General features: G+C 49.3%; 6 protein-coding genes across 6 annotated transcripts; 3 read left to right on the top strand and 3 right to left on the bottom strand.

The window, feature by feature from the left end:
- Nucleotides 1–2,224: 2,224 nt before the first annotated feature.
- F5B22DRAFT_463584 (uncharacterized protein) lies at nucleotides 2,225–6,212 on the top strand. Its single transcript, XM_047972079.1, has 2 exons — nucleotides 2,225–2,745; nucleotides 2,814–6,212. Exons 1-2 carry the CDS (start codon nucleotides 2,531–2,533, stop codon nucleotides 5,965–5,967), a joined length of 3,369 nt encoding a protein of 1,122 aa, XP_047834211.1. The 5' UTR covers nucleotides 2,225–2,530; the 3' UTR covers nucleotides 5,968–6,212.
- Nucleotide 6,213: 1 nt separating this feature from the next.
- Nucleotides 6,214–7,796, top strand: F5B22DRAFT_463580 (uncharacterized protein). The gene has a single exon (XM_047972078.1). The coding sequence runs from the start codon at nucleotides 6,447–6,449 to the stop codon at nucleotides 7,617–7,619; it is 1,173 nt and encodes a 390-aa protein (XP_047834210.1). The 5' UTR covers nucleotides 6,214–6,446; the 3' UTR covers nucleotides 7,620–7,796.
- On the top strand, nucleotides 7,737–9,452 carry F5B22DRAFT_660566 (uncharacterized protein; the record flags this gene model as incomplete). The annotated part of the gene is made up of 2 exons (XM_047980300.1): nucleotides 7,737–8,563; nucleotides 8,629–9,452. The coding sequence occupies exons 1-2, from the start codon at nucleotides 8,428–8,430 to the stop codon at nucleotides 9,450–9,452; spliced, it is 960 nt and encodes a 319-aa protein (XP_047834209.1). The 5' UTR covers nucleotides 7,737–8,427.
- Nucleotides 9,453–9,753: 301 nt separating this feature from the next.
- On the bottom strand, nucleotides 9,754–11,399 carry F5B22DRAFT_463577 (uncharacterized protein). The gene is made up of 3 exons (XM_047972077.1): nucleotides 10,894–11,399; nucleotides 10,454–10,770; nucleotides 9,754–10,384 (listed from the first exon to the last, which is right to left on the bottom strand). Exons 1-3 carry the CDS (start codon nucleotides 11,249–11,251, stop codon nucleotides 10,055–10,057), a joined length of 1,005 nt encoding a protein of 334 aa, XP_047834208.1. The 5' UTR covers nucleotides 11,252–11,399; the 3' UTR covers nucleotides 9,754–10,054.
- Nucleotides 11,400–13,560: 2,161 nt separating this feature from the next.
- On the bottom strand, nucleotides 13,561–14,671 carry F5B22DRAFT_643212 (uncharacterized protein; the record flags this gene model as incomplete). Its single annotated transcript, XM_047978232.1, has 3 exons — nucleotides 13,561–13,682; nucleotides 13,825–14,004; nucleotides 14,197–14,671. 3 exons carry the CDS (start codon nucleotides 14,669–14,671, stop codon nucleotides 13,561–13,563), a joined length of 777 nt encoding a protein of 258 aa, XP_047834207.1.
- A 2,592-nt stretch (nucleotides 14,672–17,263) lies between these two features.
- Nucleotides 17,264–18,830, bottom strand: F5B22DRAFT_463366 (acyl-CoA dehydrogenase NM domain-like protein). Its single transcript, XM_047972076.1, has 2 exons — nucleotides 17,488–18,830; nucleotides 17,264–17,422 (listed from the first exon to the last, which is right to left on the bottom strand). The coding sequence occupies exons 1-2, from the start codon at nucleotides 18,714–18,716 to the stop codon at nucleotides 17,326–17,328; spliced, it is 1,326 nt and encodes a 441-aa protein (XP_047834206.1). The 5' UTR covers nucleotides 18,717–18,830; the 3' UTR covers nucleotides 17,264–17,325.
- Between the last annotated feature and the right edge of the window lie 37 nt (nucleotides 18,831–18,867).

The raw sequence follows: 18,867 nt of genomic DNA, 5'->3' as shown, positions 1-18,867 counted from the left end.
TTTAACAGAAGATGCTCCTGGTTTTACAATCCTACAGTAGAGTGACTGGCTAGTCGGTATAGGACATTGATTTGGAGATTGATGATTGGAATAGAGAATGTTGGAGCGGTATGACGTTTGGTGTAACAGCACTCACCCTCAACTTGGTGACATTGCGCGGCTTATGAGGTTGCTTGACAGAATGATACCTGATGCTGTGTTGCTCAACGAGGACCGGAAGATATCGGCAGGTATCCGCTGCGCGATGCACTGGGCATCAGGAGATTCCGTGAAGTCTCGATACCGGCATCTAACCCGATACCAACTAAAATGTAATAGTAAGACTCAGCCTAGGTACTACTAAGAAACGTATGAGCACAACAACGGCGATAGAGCATCACAATACAATATCGCTGTTCAAAGGTTACGAGGAGGATATACACATTATGACGCTAGAATTAGCGGCCACGCACAAACCAAAGAACTGACAATAGGCGGCTCGACTAAGAGTAAGCAGATAGTCTCTTGTAGAAAAGCTCCTCTCAACCCCAGCAATAGACACTAAACGAGAGAGTACCTATAAAGGGCTCATCGATAATAAGCTCTACAGATGCAATCTCCTCTGCGATGTAATGCCGAGGGTTGAATATGGTGTAGGTAGGGGGTCAGCTTTCATTTCTTTGCCTGGTGAGTTGGTCATGGGCCTTGAATAATATTGTGTCATATTTATAGGTGGTTGCTATGATGTCTGGTACGTTTGGAGCAGAGCGAGCACCTTATGCCGACGTGTGATCTGGATTGTTTGGACCTGCATGGCGATCCGAGATGATAATGGCGAATGTCTGGTCGGGCCTCGGGTGGCTTCCTGACCGAGGAGTCTGTTGCTCTACTATTCAAAACCAGTGGCGTAACAGAATCACTTTGCAGAGGTATCACAGGTATCAAGGGTTGGAGGTTCTTCGCAAGCTAGGTGATGTTTGGAAAAGCGAAGTACATGTCGCATCTACTAAGTAGATAATGTCCATGTATGTAGGTAAGGGAGCATTCGATGGTTGAATATATGTACTTACCTCTGTTTAAGAGATGATATGCTGAGTTGGCTGCACCCTTTAAATGCTACCTTCGCTCTAGTGCATGATATTGAAGGTAGCATAGCAGCACTTGGAAACTGAGCTTGCGACACTACCTCACAACTTCAAGGTACCTCTCGGACGACATAGACCTTCTACCTACCTAGTAGGTAGTGTAGACAGTCCAACGACTAGCACACTGACTGCTGTTATCCTTGAGCACGATTTATGACGATGATCTCCTTTGCTGCGCCTGCTAGCTAGGCCCTCTTCGATCTGATGCTTAGTAGGGAAACTCGGTAGGGATGTTGAACATTGCTCATGTTCAATGACGCATGGTGCAGATCCCCACAACCTGTCTCTAAAACTTGCAGACACTTGAGCACCTACCTACAGTAGATAGGTACTTCTCCTAGGTACACTATGTTGGTACCTACATGTACCTATATGGATGTACTAGTACATGTGTGTACGCGGATATTCCTCCTGATTGGTGCAAGTCCACTTAAATTACCCCCTTTGGGAGAATGCTGGTAGTTCAGTACCTCCTGTAGTTGTGCCATTTGAAGCAGGCTGCCAACTCGAACTGTTACAGTACTATAATTGTCATGCGAATAGGACACCTGTTTCTTACGGGTACTTCAATCTTACCTACCGGTATTGCTAACATGTCCATACCTCTCAGCTCTCATCGAAGACTACATATGCTTTACTCCCAGGGCCGTTCTCGATATAAGAGATATACCGTAGTGTCCTGCCAAGCAATTCATCCACTACGACGGTGTCCAGAGATACATAGTAGGTAGGGTACCGGTATCTACGAAGAAGGTACAAGTATCTGCCTTACCGTGGTGTTGGCGTGCTTCCGGCCCACTATTGAAAAGAGAGGCCAATGGAATGGAGCCTATGCCTAGAGGTACGCATAGTTAAGTAGCAGCAGGTACCAGCCGCTACAGCATACTGCCTACCTCCGCCTACAGTACGTGCTACGCTACCTATCAGGTACCTTTCTACATACCTAATATGTACTGGGGCCATCCAGCTGGGCTGGCAGAGCTAGGTATATTTTCGGTACCTACCTTCGTAAGTCGTGCCAAATATCCATAACATGTTGTCAATTTCTCGGTCCCTACCTACCAACCTTACTTATTATTATTATTACGAGGTGGTGTTGTTTGTAATTTTCCCTCCTTTCGCGACGCCTTGCCGTCCCTTGTCTAGTCCTCGAAGCCCAAGCCACAAATAAACACCTTTCCCTATCGTCTAACCCGCGGCCTCGTCATCGTTTGTCTCCGTCATCATAGCACAGTAGCTTACTACCTTCGACGCCGACTTTGTACTCGACGGCCACGGCCTTGGCCGAGGCCACGTCCCTGCTCACCACCGCGTTGTCTGCGTCCCGATCCCGCCTAATCCGACCCATCGTTCTATAACAGTCGTCGTATCGTCGGGTTCGCAGCGGACCTTGGGCTTCGGTCGCGATGAACGCCATTCAACAGAAATGCCGGCCTAAACACCAAGTCCTAGTTCTCAAATGTTATCCCCGGACCACCAAGGGCGCAGTCGATATTAAGCCCAACTCCAGCGAGCTCAGCTATCTCCTTTTCTATGCCACGTCACGACGCTCCAAGATACAGAAGATTGGCCAATTCCTTGAGAAGAAGACGGCTAGCGATGTCTGGAGGCTGCGTATAGGGTGAGTACCTCCATAACCTATAACGTATGCATCTTCTGTATGAGTTGCTTACACAACGTGCCCCTTAGCAATGTTCAGGTCACTTTGCAGATCTTAGCTGCCCTCATTGAGAAGTCACCGAAAGACCTGCCTCTCTTCGCGCAAAATGTCCTCAAAATCTTCGGACTCATCCTTCGCTCTAACGACATCACCATGGTAGAGGCCTCACTCCCAACGTTCGAGACTTTCTGTGAGCATCATGACGTGTCGTCGTTATTTGCCGACCAGGCTTATTTGCGTCAATACGAAGAGGTAGTGCACGCATATGCAGCTTGCGCCTCGACTCGCGTGACACCCGGAAAAGGGACCCCTAGCAAATCGGTGGCCCTTCGCTGGCGAAATGCCGGTCTAGGAGCTATCAAAAGTGTAGCAACTTCAGATGCACTGTCGTCTGTATCTGGACGTCAGCTTCATGTTTTAGTCCCAGTGATACTCGAGAATCTCTGGACTGACGATGAAGATTTCCTGGATGTCTTGCTACAGCGCGCCCAGATGGAGGAGAAGGTCGACTCAAACGCGTTACTACGGCGTAGGACAAGCGTATCAACCGTGAGGACAGCAGAGAATGGTGGCGACACGAACCCTATAGCCATTTCCGGCACATCCGGTGACATTGACAAGTTAGCAGAGGAAGATACAGGGGTGGCGGCAATGCAATGCTTGAAGCAGATATTCGTAATGCCAAATCGACCGCAGCTACATGGAGCCACCACCGCATTGCTGAAGTTCACCCAAGAACGTATTTCCCAAAAAGAGGTAGTAGTCAAGTCTCAGCCTGACGGTAGCAGAGATAGCGGTTGGGCAATTAAAATCTTTGATTTAATCACAAGATGGGCGCCGGTGCAAGATCGATATGCTATCATGGTTACGGCTATGGATGCAATGCTGCAAATTCAACCGTCTAGGGATAGCATTGATGAGCTCACCGTTCTGGCAGCCATTATCGGCTCGCTTCTACGCTCGGACATAAACTTGATTGGCCTAAGCGTCATCGATGTTCTTCTGAGTCTGATACAACATATGAAGCGGACACTGCGGTACTGTGCCGCCTCACGAGACGGTACTTCATCTAGTGCGAGTCTCGAGGGTGAACTAGTATCAGACAGCCGGGAGCAGGTTTATCCCCAACAACGCACGCTGCTCGACCGTATTCAACAATGCATGGGAGACCTTGCAACTCACGTATACTATGCTGACCAAATCTCGGATATGATCTCGGTGATTTTGTCGCACTTGAAGCCACATCCCAGTGCTCCAGAGTCAAAAACAACTGCCGAAAAACTTAGCACTCCACCTGGCCCAGGGGCATCATCGGGAAATATCTCAGAAGAACAATTTCAACTGGATAACTATTTTGCCAAGGATCTGGCGAAGGCAACTGCACTCAAAGCTATACGATCGATCTTGATGATCGCCAACCCTAAGACGAAACTGAGTGGGAATGTCAGTTTGAGAAGAAATAAAGTCCCTATCCAGGTATGGGAGGGATCTCACTGGCTCTTACGTGACCCTGATGGACAGGTTCGCAAAACATACGTGGATGCAATCATCACTTGGCTGGACAGAGAAACTACACGAGCTGATCTCATAGCTCGAGACGATTTGAGCCATGATTCTTCACGAGTGAACAACCGCGAAGGCCTTCCCGCAAATGCTAACCGCAGAGCTGTGTCGAATGCTTCAAACAGAGAGAAATCCGCCAGGCGATCATACTTTCTCCTCCACCTACATCTTGCTATATATGACACTGCACTGCAATATATTGAGTTCGATACGGATGTAGCTTTGCTCCATATCTTATTGACGAAGCTCGTTACTCGATTGGGGGTGAATGCTACTAGATTCGGTCTTCCTATGGTTTTCAGACTCCAAGAAGATATACAAGAAGTCGAGACACCCTTGTCAAAAGTGCGCTTAGGCTGCTTATGTCATGGCTATTTTTGGGCTGTGAGTGAGCAATATGACTTTGAAACTTCTGCTATTGGCAGGACTATCCAGAACGAAATTGCGCGACGGCGGAGTAAGAGCTTTTGGGTTGAGGGAGTACACGTTCCACCTCCGTCACTCCAATCTATTGGGATGCCAGGGATACAAAGCCGAGAGCGCAAGATATCTATTCACGAAATCGAGTCGGAGGCGTTACTCCCATTTGATGATCGCCTAACAATGATCGACTGTATCTCTACCAATTATCGAGATGGCCCTGTCTCTCCACCTGTGAGCCCTACTGGGTCACCCGGTCGATCGTTCGCGAGCCCTATCCTGACCTCAACGCTTAGCACAATTCCCCCAGTTGACGGTCATGATGAGCTTCCAGCCAAATTTAGAGAAGAGATGTTGATGGAATGGAGTCGAGAATCTGCTCTTACCACTATCCAAGAAGGCAGTAAATCCGCGTCGCTTAGTGGCTCTAAAACTGGGACGACGGCAACAAGGAAGAATCGGCTTGCTGTTAACGGGCCTATAACTAATGGCCATGGCACTAGTCGACCTGGTTCAGCCTATGCTGGGCGTAATAATCTGCGACCGTCTTCAAACGCTGGCACGCATGAAGCTGCTCGCAAATCAAGCGTACAGAGTCGTAGTTCCGGAAAGAGCGGCTCCGTTCGAGGCGTTGTGGCATCAGTTGAGCAGCTCAAATCAGCACTGACTGGGGATCCAACCAGGCCACAAACAATTCATACAGTCCACACAGTCCGAGAAGACGATAATAGTAGCGACAGTATGGTTAGCTACGAGTTTTCGCCTTCGGAAGCCTCCTATAGCCCTCAAGCGCTCGATGGTAATGAGACAAATGATGGAAACCAGTCTCGAACACGACCAAAATCTCGTGAGAACAAAGCACTTGGTGACTCAGGTGGCCCTTTAACATCTCATCCCATGGATGTTAGTGACCACGACGATGATGAAGTGCCTCCGGTACCACCTCTCCCTGCCTCGTATGTTGGAAAGTCTCCAGAACGAGAGACGGGGCTGGACCAGTCGTTACGAATTTCACTCCAGGACCATGGGGTCAAGACTCAGAAACGAAACATCAAGAGTCGAGAGGGCGAGAATGCCAACTCAAACGCATTCGCCGATACCAGTGTTAGCAATGCCTTAGACCTTCAGTCACTGCTTAGGGGCATTGATAGCAAGTCTCGACAGAACACAATTGGTAACCTTAGCAGGCCCCCTTACTAGTCATATATACATTTGCTGGGCGGGTTCCAGCGCCTTGGTGGACATTATGTCACACAAAATCACACAAACTTTTAGAAAGCAAGTACATAGAAGTCGCAGGACGGGGTTTCAACACAATTTTATTATGGCTACATAGTATAATTATTTTGATTTAGCGTATACTATATGTAGTATTTAGTGTAGAAAAAAATACAGAGGCAGTTAAGGCTATGTGGGCTTCAATGATTAACCTGAACCGATTTTTTATTGCTTTGCTGATTTTTGATGATAAGGTAATAATCTATCAATTCTATCAGTTTTAGATTGGGATACCGCAGCCAGCACTGCTGACGTTTGAATTGCGAGCATGTGCTTTCAATCAACCTCTTAATGTATTATCGATAAGACATTTAAGCGGAAATTCAACTCGAAGGCTTCTCTGAACTATTCTAACTTACGTAGCTACCTTATCACCAGCACAATTCACATATACCACAACTATGAAGCCGCCGACACGAGTCGTGCTGCGGCTTGCAGCTCGCCAATCGAGCTCTGTATCCGGACACTGCTCCCTGCTGCTTGCCCCCCGCCTCATTCACTCCACGCCTGTTTCACCTGCCACGGTATCCCCCATCCATGGCACAGGACCGCCGCCCCAGCCCCCGCGCCCAGCAGCCGACAGCGCGAGCACACGCCTCGACCGTCGGAAGAAGCATGCTGCGCTCCTAGAGCGAGCAGAAGAGATACGGGGGTCAAACCGGCCATCCGGAAACACACAAGCCAACCCGCTCGCACGCCGGCGGTTCTGGAAACACGTACATGTGCGCGAGGTCGACGGGGCGTTGGAGGTTCATCTCGACACGCGCCCGCTGCGCCGGCCGACAAATAAAGAAATCGTGCGCTTGCCAGCGTCAAAGCCGCTGCTCGCAGCTGCGGTGGCGCTGGAATGGGACCAGCTCGTTTCGGCACAGCAGGCTACGAAGCAGCATCTCATACCGCTGACGAGCCTCGTGAATCGCGCACTCGATATCGCCGATGACGATGCGGGCAAGGACATAGGTGTGGAGAAAGGAGAGGGGGAGGCGGGATCTACGAACGAGAGTCTACGTAGCGGCATCGCGCGCATGCTCATGCGCTACCTTGACACAGATTCGCTCCTCTGCTGGGCGCCGCCGCCGCGCCATGGCCACGACGCTCCGGACGCTGCGGGGAATACGCTCCGAGAACTCCAGAGACAGGCCGCTGAGGAGGTCGTGGCGTACTTGACGACGAACGTCTGGCCGGGCATCGAGATCGAGCCTGTGCTCGATGAGGAGAGCATCATGCCACGCGGCCAGAAACCCGAGACGCGCCAGATCATCGAGGGCTGGATCATGGGGCTTGATGCTTGGGAACTGGCCGGTTTGGAACGAGCCGTGCTTGCTGGTAAGGGGTTATTAGGCGCGGCGCGGTTGCTGGCTGAGTGGAGCGAGGGCTTCGTTGGTGTTAAGGGGGCGAGGGGGGCGAAGAGACCATATGGCGTGGAGGAGGCGGCCAAGATGGCGAGCATTGAGGTGGATTGGCAGATCGGGAACTGGGGAGAGGTGGAAGATACACACGATGTCGAAAAAGAAGATCTACGACGACAACTTGGGAGCGTGGTGCTACTTGTTAGTGGCACTGGAAAGCAATGAATGTATATGTCTGATGATTATGGGATAATAGCTGATGTATGAGTACTGTAAATGGACATGAAACTACTGGATAGAAGTGGCCCTGGTTACATGTATCATAGGTATGGTTTTTAAAATGGAATTATATCCTTTTAAGATAGGCCAGCTCATATTAAGTATGAAAGCTGAGTTACGAACATGGGATTACTAACATATGGGCGTCACGATGTCTAGTTGCGTCGGGGGTTCTTCTGATTTGTGTTTGTTTCATGCTAGGTATCTAGTTGTGACATATGTATGTGGTTTACTGCAACGTACCTTGATATCTGAGAAGACGAGGATTCCTGGACAGTGATAAGAGAGGTTCGGCTGCTCCTAGCCGCAACTTATTATACCAGCTTTAAGCTGATGCAGTGGAAAAGGATGGAAACAAAAACATGAACGTTTTAACCCAAACCCAGCCAAGCTCCCGAACACAACATCCCCCAGCACCCACCTAAGTGGGTGAGATATCTCGCATCTTTTAGTCATACCACGTTCACAGTTGCAGATTTTTTGCACCGTGACCTGAGGGTTGTTTCGAATTGGCTCGGTCAGTCTATCGTGGTTGCCTGCGGGATCAGGGCTACTTAAGCAGACGCCACCTGCCATCGCGTGGGAGAGAAAGAGCAGACGAGGAGACCAGCTCGCAGAATCATCACAGCATCTCACCTAAATCAATCCCCCCTCATTCACATAACATCAGCCTAGGCCATGTAATATTCTTCTCTGAAGTAGACAAATTTAAGTAACACCTGCCACATTTATCTAATGTTGTACATCCCGCCTCATGGACGTCGCGCGCTTCGTGATGCGCCTCCAGCCGAAGACGCCACTAACGAGTCGCAACAGAGCACCCTTCAAAATGACCGAGGCGAGCATCATGAACCGAGTAAAGGGGGCCGAGGTCAACAAGGCCGACAGCAGTCCGAGAGGGAATCCACGAAACAGAGGTCCCAGCTCGACTGGACCTGGAAACCATAGAGTGAAGACAGCATCCGCGAGTGTTTCTGGGGCAGTGGAGGCGATGCTAAAAATTTGCAAAGCACTACATTCCGTGATTCAAAGGACCGTCCCGGACATCTTTCTCATATGGTGCTTTCAGCGAACCACCATGTGCATTGGGTTCCTGATTGCGTTGTCTTTGACTCCCTCAGACTGAACCTGCTCCCGGAATATGTAGAGAAGAAAGCCGAGAGAGGAGAATGGTTCACAGAAGAAAAAATACAGATGAATGATGGCGCAGCTGTGAAACCGGTACAAGACGGATTAACCGAGGACAATAAGGATACCTTGATACGAGCCACCCCTAATTCTACTCCTCCAAATACCAAGACAACAAGCCATTTGAAACACACAGATTCCGGCACAGAAGTGATACAGTTCACTTCAGCACCTCACCAACCTCCCAAGTCTGAAGAAGACAGCCGCGCGGAGTACACGGATACCCGGGTTTACTCCGAATCTTCATCCTCAGAGTCTCAGTTTAACTTCCCCACCATCGCACCAATCGACTACGTGCCCGCCAACGCCCTCCCAATTGCCGTCTTTGAAAGCCGACTTCTGCGACGGAGCCATGCATCAAGGAAGCAGGCTTCCAAACGGGGGGAGAAGCCCATGTACTTATTCAAAGGCTGGTTCAAGGTCTCGCGCGTCAACATCCTGGCGCCGCATTCCGCCGAGCTTGTGAGCATGCTGAAGTATACATGGGAGCGCAAATACAGCCACAGGAAGCAGCCAAAGGCTTTTGATCTCTCGGCTCATAGAGAATATCTAGCCAGGGAATGGGCCGCAGTCCGCTTCGAGGTCTTCTGAGGAAGGATGTGCCGCCTCGCCCACAGATCGAGAGGTTGTCCGAGTTCGAAGTGACGAAAATAACGAGCGTGGAATGAGTTGATGGCGGATATTGGGTCGAAAGACGGAATAAAGATAGACGGGATGCCGAAACCATTGAGGAAAGATCGAGCACGGATACAGAGAGTGGTCCAAGTCATGACGCCGCAGACTTTTGATGGTATGGTTATTCAAGAAACTTATATTGGGTATTATTTTCGGGTATGTGAACATTACAGGAGGTCTTCTGAGGAGTTGAGATTAACATTAGCGTTCAAGACCGGTGGCTATTCACGAGGCTGTGAAGCGCTACTGTTCTCGAAATAAAAATACTATCAAGCGGAAACAACTGTATTAGCTTATTCCCCAGATGCTTGTGCTCATCTACCCTAAAATCACTTCGTGTTCGTTACCAGCTCGTGATTGAAAGGCATTGTACATTTTATCAGTCTGTTCAATGGATTATGTACGTAGATTCCAAGAGAACAAAAACTCCCACCAAACCACAACTCGAATAGGTATTACTATGATCTCAGCCTCTGAGCCTTAGACATAAATGCTTAGTGTGCGGTATAAGAAATTATTTACAGGTGCTGGGAAAGGAAGTTAAGGACAACTTGGTAGCCACGCTTATATTCGCTCTTCACCCGCTCGTCGTCAAGGTCTGAGCGCGCAGCCATCCAGCCGTGGATTTGATCTGGGAACGTCTCGACGTGCTTGGGGCCAGTCAAGTTGGCCTCGAACTTCTTCACGTCCTCAGGGTTCTCATCCTTTGACGCGAGGAGTGCTAAGGGAATCTTGATGCCCTCTGCGTCCTTGGGGTCGACCATTGCCGGATGCGCCTCAACGCCGGCCTTGAAGGGATTTTCGGGAGAGGCAGTCACGAGAGAGACCACCTTGCCGCCCCAGCAGAACTAAAAGATAGGAGCAATTAGCGGTGTTTGATCGAGATGGGGGTACGAGAAATCATCTGTGCTACTCACGCCTAGAATTGCCCACTCCTTGATCTCGGGGTACTTCTCTGACAAGGCCTTGACGTATCCTGGCACCCGTGACGCGACGCTTGGGGGCGGGTGCTTCTGGAAGAAAGCCCCGAGTTTCTGTTGCTTTTCTTCATTGTCCGGTGGGAACCAGGACAGGTCGGCTGGGTCGCCCTTGAACCAGTCCGGAATGAAGACCTTGTACTTTGTTGTGCCGGATAGAGCCATGATGTCGGCGCCTTGCAGCGTCTGTGGGTAGTATCCGAAGATATCGTAGATGGTGACAACGCCCTTGGCTGCGTCTGAGGGTCCAGTAACGTCTGTGAGAGCGCATAGTCAGTATCCGAGGTTTTTGTTTGAGTGTAGGTAGTGTTTGCACATTGGATGCAGAATATAAGGGGGATGGATATCTTAATAAATAGGCAGGGGCCGATTGCACGCACATGACTTGTATCCGCCTAGCTCTTCATAACTGCCTTTCGGGTCATAGCCGCTCGAGACAATTGGTGGGATGTTGCAGCAGGCCTCGCTGTGGCCGTGTTGAGCCGGCATAGTCGACATTCTGGCGGTGTTTCTGGCTGTAGATTGTATACCGAGATTACTGTTGGTCTGTGTGCTGATGCTCTGGGAGCTCAAAGATGGAAGAAGAGAGGTGGTGATGTTGCATGGACAAGTGGGGAGGGGAAGCTGTGGTGGTCTATATGACGCTGCAACAGTTGTAGCGGCAGTTCGCGATTTCGGCAGGTGCCTCGACAGCGACGCAGATATCGATGCAGATATGGGGAAGGGTGGATTTGGCATGAGGTCTTTTACAGTGCAAGTAGGTGCTATTCTTCGATTCTTATGGTCTATGACTATTTACTACCTGGGCAGACTACGGCAATACTGGGCGTATGCTGGTCATCGTGAGATGCGCGTGTGCTCTTCCAATGCGCTGCTTGACACCTCGATTATTCTGCCCTGAGGGGAAGCTTGCGCCTAGCGAGACGGGCATGACATCACCCTGTCGTAACTGCCCCAAAGGGGTTTCCTCCTCCACGCCCAGCAGTACCTACTACGGTGGGCCACTACCACAAAGTGCGAAAATAAAAAAATCAGGTCAAGTGCGGGGTAAAACCTATTTTCCAACTTTACCTAAGGGGACCAAATATAATAAAGGGTATAAAGTAAAGTTTTAAAAATATAAATAATTACTTAAATACCTATTTTAAAGGTTATATAAATAATCTATAGTTTGTATTAGGCTTTATAACTATTTAAGTTATGGCTTCTGGCTATATAGGTCTATATTGTAGTTAGTACTGTAGGTCAGTACTATAGGTCAGTACTGTAGGTCTGTATTGAAGGTCTGTATTGTAGGTCTGTATTGTAGGTCTATATTGTAGGTCAGTATTGCAGTCAGTATTGCAGTCAGTACTGTAGGTCTGTATTGAAGGTCTGTATTGCAGTCAGTACTGTAGGTCTGTATTGAAGGTCTGTATTGCAGTCAGTACTGTAGGTCTGTATTGTAGGTCTGTATTGTAGGTCTGTATTGTAGGTCTATATTGTAGGTCAGTATTGCAGTCTATATTGCAGTTAGTACTGTAGGTCTGTATTGAAGGTCTGTATTGTAGGTCAGTATTGTAGTCTGTATTACAGTCAGTACTGTAGGTCTGTATTGAAGGTCTGTATTGCAGTCAGTACTGTAGGTTAGTACTGAAGGTCTGTATTGCGGTCTGTATTGCAGTCTGTATTGCAGTTAGTACTGAAGGTCTGTATTAAAGGTCTATATTACAATCTATATAATAGTCCTATTTAACGGTTAAGTTATAGCTTAATTAATAGCTTATTATATATACGCTTATATATAGTTAACCTTCCTATATATAATCTATATAGCTTAGTCGCAATATAGATTATAATAGAAACCTACAATACTAACTGCAATACAGACCGCAATACAAACCTTCAGTACAGACCTTCAGTACTAACCTACAATACAGACCTACAGTACTGACTGCAATACAGACCTTCAATACAGACTTACAATACAGACCTTCAGTACAGACCTTCAGTACTGACCTACAATACAGACCTTCAATACAGACCTTCAGTACAGACCTTCAGTACTGACCTACAGTACTAACTGCAATACAGACCTTCAATACAGACCTACAGTACTGACTGCAATACAGACTGCAATACTGACCTACAATACAGACCTTCAATACAGACCTACAGTACTGACTTACAATATAAACCTATATAGCTAAAAGCTATAACTTAAATAATTATAATGCTTAATATAAGCTATAGATTATTTATATTTTTAAAACTTTTAGATCCCTTAGGTACAGTTGGAAAATAAGTTTTACCCCGCACTTAGCCTGATTTTTTTATTTTCGCACTTTGTGGTAGTGGCCCACCCTAACCTACACCAACACCACACCTTCCCCCAGAATTGGAGATGCTTGCATTGTGGCTTGCTGCTCGTGTGCATGTGGCTTGGTGTGTGGCTATCGGCACCACGGGCTGGAGGCAGGCCAAGCGGTCCTGTTCCAGGAGACAACCGGCCTTTCTACTCTACAATCGTGAAGCTCAGCTTGCAACTTCATCGTCCTGGCGTCGACAACGTAGTAACCGAGTGGTCCTCCCTCCACATTCCCTTCACATCGCCGTCCTTATTGCTGTCCGCTGCTTCTCAATCACCACACGGAACTGGATGCATGTCTTACTCTGTGTGCCAGTGCTATCCCGTTGCCAGTCCATTCATCCAATCAAAGCATAACATCCTCGTTACTATCTGCTTGAGTATGTCGCTTATCTTGACAAGAAAGCCCCCATCACTGGCATTTGGTCCCCTCACGCGGTTCTGCGGATGACGACAGCCTTGATGCGAGAGATAGGCGTGCCTGAATGAGGCACCTTGCCACCGACGTTACATTCAAAAATTCCCACGCTTTCAGCTCTTACCAATGAGGTTGTAAACAGCCTTTCCCGTCTGTGCTCTACCCTCTGCCTTCGGCCGGTCTGTCCGTATGCTGCCACCGAGATTGCTTTTAATATTCTCCCACGATGCCGCTATGTCCATTTCTCAGCAGTGTGATCATCATTATCCTGGCATGCTCACACTACAGTAGCTCCTGCTTCCCCTCAAGCTCCTCGTTGCTTGACCAATCGTCCGTCGACATGTTGCGGACGTGCTGGAAGGCGACCCGGACCACTACATCGACCGTGGGATTAGCAGGCAGAACTGCATTGAGGGCGTGGATGGTAAGCATTCGAATGGTGCCGCCTCATGATATCGTGTGCTGTACGCAGTACAAAAACCCTCAACCGATGTGACTTCGAGCTTCGCCGGCTCCTGATAAAGACTGTATTGGGCCATGACTCACTATACTTCTCGTCATCTAGCTTGAGCAGCGCAAGAGCGTCTACCTCGCTAAACCAGAATGTTGAAAACTTGTCTCGATCATCTGCTATAGGCATGTAGGCCTCATCCCGCTCAATACCGTCACACGGCTTTGCCGCATACCAGTGAATATTACGCCACGCTCCTGTGGCAGGGTCCGGGTCTGCCGTAGGCATATATTAGTCATCCAAACACTATCGGTTTCGAAATTGCCAGGAATGCATGTCCGTCTGACTTACTGGAAGGCTGTCAGTGAGCGAAATAAAGATGACGGTCACCCGGGCGAGATGGTAGCTAGAAGCCGCCAGCTGCCCGAGGTGTATAAGTTGCAGGGTCTACTTTACGTACCACTCACTCACTCCAATCATTTCATTGCTCAAACTGCTTGTGACCCCGGTACTCGGGTCTTCGGTGCCACATACTATCGCCCCTGTTGCAGCAGTTACTCTGGGTGGTGTTGATCTAGATGCGAACTTTAGTCGTAGAGGACGAACAGCAATCCCCGTTTCTTCAGTTGTTTCGCGAATCGCCGCATCAAGGTACCCTTCCCCAATGTCTTTGCGACCTTTGGGTAGCTGATATATGCCGATCCTGTTGTTGTATACAACCAGGACCTCGGGGTTAGCACCCTCTGCTTTGTTGATCGTAACGGTACCACAACTGACGATTATCTCGTCTGATTTGTGATAGCACCCTTGGTTCCTAATTTTTTCCCATACCTTCTCGTCCTTCCAGTTGACGGCGTTGTTCCGAACCCAAATGTCTCTTTTCCTTAGCCCTTTGCAGTTCTCAGCCGTCTTGGGGCGCACTCTAATCTTCCCTACCGCCATAGGGCTTCTTTCGGTTAATTTACGGGCCATATATGTGATGCGAAACAAGCTTAGAGGGTATATGATTACCTCGATATCGAGGGGAAGGGCACCTTTATATCATTGTCATCCTCGACTGATATCTTTGACCGACTTTGTGAAAGTGGCTCGCTCACCGGTCACGTTACAGCCAGATAATTGCGCCGGTGAAAGACGGCCGTAAGCTGGACCCATGGAATATCGAATCACAACCAGGTACTGGACGCTATTGCCATCTTTCCTCTTAATCAATATAAGGATTCTTCTGGACTTCCTCATCCCTTCAGTCGCAGGGGTTGGCTGAGCGGCTCAAGTGACCGGGATACCCCTTGCACGAACCCTGCTTACCGGTCACTCTCAAACATGCAATCCTATAAACCTTCACCTGTCATTCCCACAATCAGGGTACGGGTAGTTGTACAGCAACTGCTATGGGTCAATTTGGTGGATAATGCTGAAACAAACCATAATCTAGCAACAACGTCAATGCACCACGCAATTAACTGCCTGCGTAATGCTGACGGTTTAGCTGACCACCGATGTCGCCTAGCCCGAACCACTAGGCGAAGAGTGAAGCGCGTCGCACCGTTCTCAAAGCCATGTCACGCGGTCTATCAAGTGGCTCGTCCTACTTGAGAAAAGACAGCTCTAAACCTCTATCCGTCCATCCGGCTTTCATAGAACTGTTCCCGAAGCCCACTCTCTAGCCTCGAACCTCGAAACATATTGACCGGATGCCGGTATAGTCACATGTCTCGAAGCCCAATTGTGGAAACTTCGGATCGGGCGTGTGATCGACAATCCCGGCAATGATCTTTGTTCCCTTGCCTAGTGCATGTTGGTTTTCGCGGTGAACTCTAGCAGTATCAAGCCGACATACCGAATGCGTCGAAAGTGAATGCTACTCAACTCGCTTAAGCGGCTTACTCCTTGTTATCAGTGAGCATCTCTGTTGCTGTCCGGGCATAGTATATTCGGAGCGTGGCTGTCCTCGAGATATCAAGGAACCTCCTAGCAAGACAATGGGGACAAAACGGTACTTTTGCCGTTGTCCCCGCCCAAAGGGCTCCACCTGAGTGTGATCGAATATCTTTTTAGGTCTAAATAACTTACGAATCGGCGGAAAACCACGCAGTAGATATGTGAGGCTGTAGTCGGAAAACTATATACCATCTGGATCGAACATCGTAGAGAAGCCCTCGCTAAGAGATCCCCTAGAAGCAATGATCTCTCTAGAACATACCCATGCTGATCGCGGCGAGTAGTTGTGTTTGCTTATCTGTCACTAAATGCCTTTTGCTAAGGCTTGCCATTCAATATCACTGAAAACGTGCAGAGACTGCTATACCCAACTATCGAAAGTCGGCATAATTGGATTAGTTTGAGCGCCTTGGTGCTGTAGACACTTCATGAAGATACACGTGGAAAGACATATCAGGGTCACTCTTCTTATTCCGGCGGTTTCACGTCTTATCCTCGCGCCGGTTGGTCAGATTTGGCCACATGTTGCCCAGAGTGTATCCCTGCTGAAGGACGGAATCGGAATTGTTGCACATGTGGATGTGTTGAACTACCTATTCTCTGAATCATTTCGTTTTCGTCCAAGATCGCCCTGTTCGCCAGTCAGATGCCCTATTATAGAGGTATCTGAAGTCTCCGAAGTGCGAATCAAGCAACGTGGAGAGTACATGATGGTTTCCCATTGCGTAAACGTCGATCTCTTATTCCTATATGGATCTGTCGTGTTTGTAGATTTTTCCGCTTTTGAGGGTACTCAAGAACGATTTTGATAAACCTTGAAGATGTTGTGGCCAAAGAGACCACTCACGGACGTTGGTTCCAGAACAAGTACGTCCTACATAATGCTCGCAGTCTCAATGGCCACTTCTCGCTTGCTTTGACAAATCAGCTACCTAAACCGGTCTTGGAACTGGCTAGAAAGATTTTCAACAGCCTCACCGGTCGACCCAAGCAATGCAACTGACAGGATGTTGGATGCAGGACTTGTATCTGTATTACAGGGGCGCGAGGTTGGCCCATTGAAGCCGGACATAGATAGTTGAGGCCTGCTTGTTATAGAGTATCATTAGGTATCCGTTCCTACGGCTTAGAGGCGCCATTTCCTAGTAGTTTATCAGTCATTGCCATCTATTCTGGCAACTACCGGTACGTCCTGATGAACCGCCAATATCGGCCCCGTCTATTTATCGGTAGCGTACTCTCGAACATGATTGAATTGTCCGCGGAAATCGTATGATCGTGGTCTTACAGATCGGTAACACACTGTCTGTTGCCACCATGTCTTACGCAGGGGCCGGCTTGCTGGAAGACCACTCCGGAACGAAACCGTTGAGTATGACAATGCCCTGGGAAAACGAGGTGGGGCTACTTCGCTAACACCGCAACGTATGGTTCTCATTGCAGTAAATTCCAACCCTCGACCCAACTGCCTCGGCGTAGTTGGAAGCATTACACTTGACATACATCACGGGGAGATATCGGGTATGGGATGAGAGCAACGAAAAGAGAAGGTACTTCCACAATCAAATTCATGCATGTAACTGTAACTAAACCCAAAACGCCGGCTGAATGCAGTAACATCGCTCGTGGGTGCCCGAGTTTTTTCTCTCAGACATCTATGCCCCTAAGTGTGCATACTCTTTGTTAAACGCCCGTCCGATTACCATGCGGCGGACTTCCGAGGTTCCTGCACCGATCTCGTATAGCTTGGCACTACTCAGGGTTAGTTATCGGCTGTTTCTCAGCAACTATGGTTGTAACGGAAAGGGGCTACTCACTCTCGTAATATCCTAGAAGCGGGCATCTCTTCCATGTAGCCCATACCACCTAGAAGTTGGATGCAATCGAGGGCGCATTCCGTTGCCCGCTCTGCAGCGTATAGGATTGCGCCCGCGCAGTCCTGTGTACGGATAATGCCCTCTTCATCAACGGCCTTGGCCGTGGCGTAAGTGTACGCCCGCGCTGCCTGCAACTTGGTGTACATGTCGGCTAGCTTGCCCTGCACAAGTTGGTTGTGGGCAATAGGGCTGCCGAACTGCTTTCGCTGATGAGTAAACGGCAACGCGACGTCTAGGGAGGCTTGCATTAGACCGAGGGGCCCCGCGCTAAGGACGAGACGCTCTAGGTCCAGCCCTTCCATCAATACGCGAACACCGCCGTCGACAGAGCCAAGAACGTGTTCATCGGGCACGAAGACGGACTCGAGAACTAGTTCACCAGTATTGCTGCCGCGCATGCCCATCTTGTCGAGCTTACGAGCGCAGCTGAAGCCCTCAGTCTTCGTGTCGACGATGAAGGCTGTGATGCCCTTAGACCCGGCATCAGGTCGCGTCTTAGCGTAGACAACGACAACGTCGGCGTCAGGACCATTTGTAATCCACATCTTGGTACCATTGAGCACATAGCCACCGTCGACCTTCTTGGCGCTCGTGCGCATGCTAACAACATCACTTCCGGCCGAAGACTCAGACATGGCGAGCGCGCCGATCTTCGTGCCTGCAATCAGACCAGGGAGGAACTTCTCCTTCTGTGCGGCTGACCCGTTGAGCTGCAACTGGTTGACGCACAGCTGGGAGTGGGCTGCGTAGCTTAGCGCTATGCTGCCACTGGCTCGCGACAGCTCCTCCATGACAACGCAATGCGCCTGGTATCCCATCGCTAGACCACCGACCTCTTCGTCTGCCGTCATGCCCAGGAAGCCCGCCTCACCTAGCTTCGGCCACATGTCGTTTGGGAACGCGTTGCTCTTGTCTGTATGCGCTGCGACCTCCTCCGTGATCTCACGGCGGACAAACTCCTGCACACGTTCGCGTAGCTCGGCGAGGTCGGCGGCTGAAGGAGCCTCAAAACCCTTGGGGTGCTTCTTTGAGGCGTACGAGCGTCGATGCGAGGCGTGCTGGATGACAGGGAGGGGGAATGACGGGGGTGCGAATGTGGCAGCTCGAGAGGAGGCTGCTGCCACAGGTCGCAAGCGCCCTAATGCTCGGACTGTCTTGAAACTTGCCATTCTAACTCCCTGATAGATTAGAAATGAAAATCAATGAGAATATCAAGACCAAAGGAAGAAGGAATGTAGAGGTGTGGAAGGTTTAGTTGCTGGTGGCTAAGTACAAGTTGTGCCTCGGGAAACGCGCTGTTAGATGCGGCTGTCAGCGGCT

Source organism: Xylaria bambusicola, assembly GCF_022495145.1.
Source record: "Xylaria bambusicola strain CBS 139988 unplaced genomic scaffold F5B22scaffold_6, whole genome shotgun sequence".
Taxonomy (NCBI): Eukaryota; Fungi; Ascomycota; class Sordariomycetes; order Xylariales; family Xylariaceae; genus Xylaria; species Xylaria bambusicola.
This window is presented reverse-complemented; position numbering and strand designations above follow the sequence as displayed.